The sequence below is a fragment of the Helobdella robusta genome (genome assembly GCF_000326865.2).
Source record: "Helobdella robusta unplaced genomic scaffold HELROscaffold_21, whole genome shotgun sequence".
In the NCBI taxonomy this organism is placed as follows: domain Eukaryota; kingdom Metazoa; phylum Annelida; class Clitellata; order Rhynchobdellida; family Glossiphoniidae; genus Helobdella; species Helobdella robusta.
In genome coordinates, this window is record NW_008704124.1 from 1,548,745 (window position 1) to 1,554,796 (window position 6,052).

At 35.8% G+C, this 6,052-nt stretch overlaps 1 protein-coding gene across 1 annotated transcript; it reads right to left on the reverse strand.

The window, feature by feature from the left end:
- Positions 1-695: 695 nt before the first annotated feature.
- HELRODRAFT_171645 (hypothetical protein) lies at positions 696-4,851 on the reverse strand (the record flags this gene model as incomplete). The annotated part of the gene is made up of 5 exons (XM_009018351.1): positions 696-883; positions 1,456-1,639; positions 3,715-3,773; positions 3,901-3,998; positions 4,805-4,851. 5 exons carry the CDS (start codon positions 4,849-4,851, stop codon positions 696-698), a joined length of 576 nt encoding a protein of 191 aa, XP_009016599.1.
- Between the last annotated feature and the right edge of the window lie 1,201 nt (positions 4,852-6,052).

Here is a 6,052-nt window from a genome sequence, read left to right on the forward strand (position 1 = left end):
TACGAAATTACATCCCAACATTACAAAACTACATCACAACGTCACTGCAACATCACAACAACACAACATCAAAACAACACATTAATACAACGCCACATCACAACACGTGTTGGTGAATATTGGCTGCTAATCTTCTTTATATTTGTCCGATCGCATATATTTAATCAGAGATAACATACATACAAGGTGTAACTGCCAGACACACATAAAATCAAACTCACACCAACACGTACAGATACATACATACATACATACACACACGCGCGCCGATAGTGACACAAACATACACACACACGCACGCATACGCACCCATCGTAAATTTTAATTAAACTGCATGTTTCATCTTCTTCATCAACATCCAGCAAATGTACATGAGGCATGTAATGAACATTGGATGAAAATATAAAACATAAAATGAACATAAATGGACAACTCTAAAACATATAATGAACACAAAATAAAGCTGGCGTAAACACAAAATTAAACGTCACAAAAGAAAAGATCACCATGGTGTAAATCGTTATAAAGCAAACAGAGACATTTTGAACGAACATGTAAAGAAGTTTGCAAACAAAGAGTTGAAGAGAGAACGTTGAACAGATGCAATTATCAATGGCATTAAAGAGGCACGTTCAACTATTAATGCACCTCTGGTCGCCAGTATCCTCCCGAATCAATCACCTCCAACACCACATTCATAAATCACCGTAGCAGGAGTGTTGCATGCACGGATGGCGAGACTGCCATGAAATTGCACTGCTGAACTTTCTTTTGAAGGAAAGTGAAAGTTCATCGTGGCTGGCTAGCTGGCTGCATGGTATCAGTGCAGACCTCCTCATTACGTTGCTAAGCAGATGGCCTTCATGCTTTCTTTCTCCTTGTCCTTTTGTTTTGTTGTTGTTTCGCTGTTGCTTTGCTGTTCTTTTATTGTTGTTTTGTTGTTGTTGTTGCCGCAACATTTGCTCATTCTCAACAACAGAGTTGTAACGTCGCATCGTTCCGTTATCGTCAACATGTCATCAACACTGTTACTGTAATTTATGTCGAAACTGCTGTTGATGACTTTATTTCAATTTTTTTATTATGACGCAGTGAAGTTATTTATTAACGGCAACAAACAGTGAGTGAGTGAGTGAGTGAGTGAGTGAGTGAGTGAGTGGTGATGTAGGAGGAATAAACAAACAGTCGCCTCTGCTCTCGGCTGACATTTCTCATTATTTTTTTTCGAGCTAATTATTTTCAAACAATTCTTCCTAAATAATTTTTCATCAATTATTCTTCTATGAAAAATGTTAACAGTAGAAATCAAAGAAGAATAATCCTTTGGTGGCCAGAATCAAAAATGGCGCGAAATTGTCGGCGTGGTGATGACAGATGATTGTTGGTATAACACGTCAGGTGTAAGAAAAAGAAAACTGTTGTTTCCATTGTGAACACTTGCTGCAAGTTGCAAACCTCCACAGAGAGATGGATGGGCAGCCGTGGCAAAAATGTTGCAATGTTTTAGAATGAAGACAGTAGGTACATAATTTTTGAGACAGGCGCGCCATTTAGTTGTGGGTGGGCACAATGTGGCCCCGAATAACTCCGCGTCGTTCGTCAAACGCGGAAATATTTCAGGAGTGGCGGAAACTGTTTTCTTAATGGGTACAAGAACCACAGTTCAAGAGCAGCTTTTGTAGTAGTCGTTATTTTTACAAACTATTAAATATTTAATTAGATTATATATACATATAATCTTATTTATTTATATAATTTAATTAGTATACAAATTCAGAAAAAGAAATGATAAGATGACAAAACGACGAAAATGATGATATGACAACCCCAGCAACTATTATATGCAAAGTTACAGCGTAGTATGATACCCTCTTTTGATAAAATATTTTCACATAAAAACTAATTGGAAGCTAAGGATTAGACATTGACATGAAAAATTTACAAAACTGATGATGGTGGTGATGATGAAGAAGAAGATGATGATGATGATGAAGTAGATGATGTTTTTAGTAATAATAGCTAAGAGAATGAAGATGATGAGGAAAATGGTTGTAACAATATATATTTTTACAATACCGGTTATTTTATATATAATTATTTTAGCGTATTATAAGCACTGTTGATGACGTTGTTAATGATGATGATGATGACGATAGTAATTATGATGCCGTGGTGATGATGATGATAATGATGGTGATGATGAAAATAGCGATATCACCATTCCCGTATGGATTAAGAAACAACAGCAAGGTTGCGGACAAACAGAGCAAGAAGAAGAAAGAGATGATGATGATGAATAAGATGATGAAGAAGATGATGAAGATGATGATGATTTAATATCCATTAAATAGCATTGTCTTCGAACTCGTCAACAGTTGAAATTAATTTCAATCAGACAAAAAAAAGGCCGGCTGAAGTTTCCGTTCCACGCATGCAAACAAAAAGTGGACAGTCTTAAGGAGGAGACACTTTGGAATTAAAATGCTTATAAAGGAGTGGATGTTGTTTCTTGAAACTAAACAATGGAAATAAATTTATTTTTCAACGTTACAAAACTAAAGTTATTCAACCAACCAAACTAACACTCTTGAAAATAAAAAACAGAAATTTGACCAAAACGAAGCTGACTTAACTAACGTAAAAAATTTATCCAATAGTTGAAGAAAATAAATTTTGAAAGACGTCACTCACGCATCAAATGTTATTTCAGGGCATCGCCACCAGCACCTGCCATTTTAAAAAACATGCACACATAGCACGTTGAAAGTTTTTGAAACGTTGACAGCTCAGCAGTAACCACACTTGCCGACGAAAAATTAATAAACATTTCATGTTTTTCAAACGTTAAAATTGTTAGTGGGACACGAACCGCCATTAAACAGTTGGTTGTAGTTTACAAACTAGTTGGAGCAAAATGAAATTCTGAAATATTTTAAAAAAAGGCTCTCAAATTAGATGGATGTTTAAAATTGGATAACGGTGGTCCTGTTAATGGAAAGGTATAAAATGGTGAACATACGAGCGCTAAAAAATAAATTGAAACATTATAAATGCGCTCAAGTGAAATAACATTTGAGAACCTACAAAAACAAAAAGAAAACAATGAGGAAAGAAATAGAATACCATACAACAGAATGCAACGGCAGCGAGGCCCAACGAAAATACATCTCCTTCTGTAAACAAAACGTTAAGACTGCAAAGGAGATGGGAGAAAAACAGATCAATCAAACTCTTCTTAACAAATGTTTTTTTCTTTCTTACGAAAAATGTTTGAATTTTTTTTCTGTTCAAGTAGCTATGTTGTTTGGTTGCTTGGTTAATTGAATAGTTGGCCGGTTGTTTGGTTGGTTGTTAGGTTGGCTGGTCGGTCGGTTGGTTGGCTGGCCCGCTGGTTGGTTGGTTGGTTGGTCAGTAGGTTGGTTGAGTGTTTGTCCAATACGCTGGAAGGTTAGCCATGAATTTTATTAGTAAAAATTTCATTCAATAGTAAAACATAACCTATGCCAGTCTTGTCGTGAACATGTTCACGTTTTCAACATAACTCTAAAATGCACTGAAAGATTATTATAATTAGTGAGGGAGAAACAGCTGAAGAAGTTAAGATTAAAAAGATGGCAGTGATGATCGAAATGGACGAACGTATGCTTGCACATGATTGGTAAAAACTTCTTCTTACGTCGCCCACCCCAAACCTACCCACCATCTGTTGCCAACCTGCTTGCTTGTTTGTTTACTTGCTCGCATGCCTGCCTGCCTGCCAGCTTGCTTCTTTGCTTTTTTATAATATGGCAAGGCGTGCAACTATTCAAAACAATTCACTCAATAACAGAAAAGTAACGCAGATTACCAAAAATATGGAAAACTACCATTTTTGAAGCAAGAGGATTTGCTATAACAAACGTTCCATGGTTTTAAATTGAAAGCAGGTTAGCTGGTGGACAATGATTAAACTTGCTAACGTTTCTCGAACGTGTAGTTTTAGATAACTGTACCGTCGGCTGGTAAGTAAGTGTTTCAATCGTTATAAGTATAACTTTTGTAAAAAAAAAAACATTCACAAGTTATTCCATAATATAAAATAAACTAACCATTATGACATATGGAAATTATTTATACGGCAAAATATACTGCATCCACAAACTTACAACTACCCTTCTATATAAATATACATACATACATACATACATACATACATACATACATACATACATACATACATACATACATACATACACACATACATACATACATACATACATACATACATACACACACACACACACACACACACACAAAATATGGTCTCCTTCCAACATACATACATGTATATATGTGTGTACATGTGCGTGTGTGTGTGTGTGTGTGTTAATATAAAAAGAGGAAACGTCAGAAAAAAGAAACATTTGATTGAAGAGAGAGTTATATTTTCTTTTCCTCCATTAGCCACGAAGTTGGTTGGTATTTCTTTAAACAAATGAAATTTTCAAAAAAAAACATTTTTACTTTAATGCACATTTAAAATTTTTCAACTTGTTTGCACATGTTTTAATTCCGTGTGTGTTAGTGTGTCTGCTTCTATTTGTTTATATGTGTGTGTGCGCGCGCGCGGGCTTTAGTGTGTTTGTGTGTTTTCACATTTGTGCGTGTGATCATGTGAGTGCTCTCGTAAGCTTATGTGCTTTGAAAGAGCAATTGTTTGTTTATGTGTCAGTTGTTACTCGTATGTTTTTGTCGTGGAGTGTGCGTGTGTGTGTGTATGTGTGTGTGTGTGTGTGTCTACATGTGTGAATATTTATGCGCTGACCTGTTCGTACCCGCGTTTGTTTGGATGTGCTGGGCTCTTTGTATCATGTTGCCGTCTGAGTCGTCGACGTTTTGATGTATGCCTGCTTTCAAAATTTATGGACCTTTTAAATTATGAAATATTCAAGCGCTGGCATTATATGTATATGTGTATGAAAAGTCGTGCCTTTATGTGTGGGCGTGTGCGTGTGTGTGTGCGCGTGTGTGTGGTGTGTGCAGTGGCTGTAGAATAATCTTCTTTATCTCTGTGTTTTTTTACCAAGACGTTTGCTAGCTTGTACACACGGGCGATAATTGCCCTGCCCGATGAAATGAAATAATATAAATGGATGTTTATGTTTTTACATCCAACAATTGAAATACCCCTGCATGTATTTTAGTTTCAACATCATAGCATAATCAGAGTAATTATCGAGGTCAAATTGGCAGAATTATTCAAGACATTTACGTTGTTATTAACACGGTATTGTTGTCAACATTTTTAACATAACGAACGCAGCGCTACTACATTTTCAACAACTACAACGTACGTAACCAGCCAGTCGGTAACCTTTTAAAAACATCATCATTGCTACTTCATTTCAAGACGTTCTTCTACTTTGTGTATCATAATTCCTTGTATCTAGTATCAAGTATCATCTAGTATCAAGTATCATCTAGTATCAAGTATCATCTAGTATCAAGTATCATCTAGTATCAAGTATCATCTAGTATCAAGTATCATCTAGTATCAAGTATCATCTAGTAACAAGTATCATCATGTTTTCCATCATCGCTGACCATTTTGCACTCATCACATCATCAGATCTGTCATCATTGTCATCATTTCATTATAAAGCAACTACATCATCATCATCATCATCTTCTTCTTCTTCTTCTTCTTCTTCTTCTTCTTCTTCTTCATTATTTTCACTATCATCATTATCTTCATCTTCGTCGTCGTCATCATCTTCTTTTTCATCACTATCGTCATCATCACCTTCATCATCATCATCATCATCGTCGTCGTCATGATAATCAATGCAATTCATCACGTCTGACGTTTATATCAACAGGAGTCCTCAATATTTATTTCATTATTTTGCATCATCATTACCACTAACAGCATCATCATCACAACCATCATCATCAGCCTCATCATCATCACCACCACCATCATCATCACCACCACCATCATCATCAGCCTCATCATCATCACCATAATTGCTAACCTTATAACTAACATCATCATCACTATCATCTTCATCAT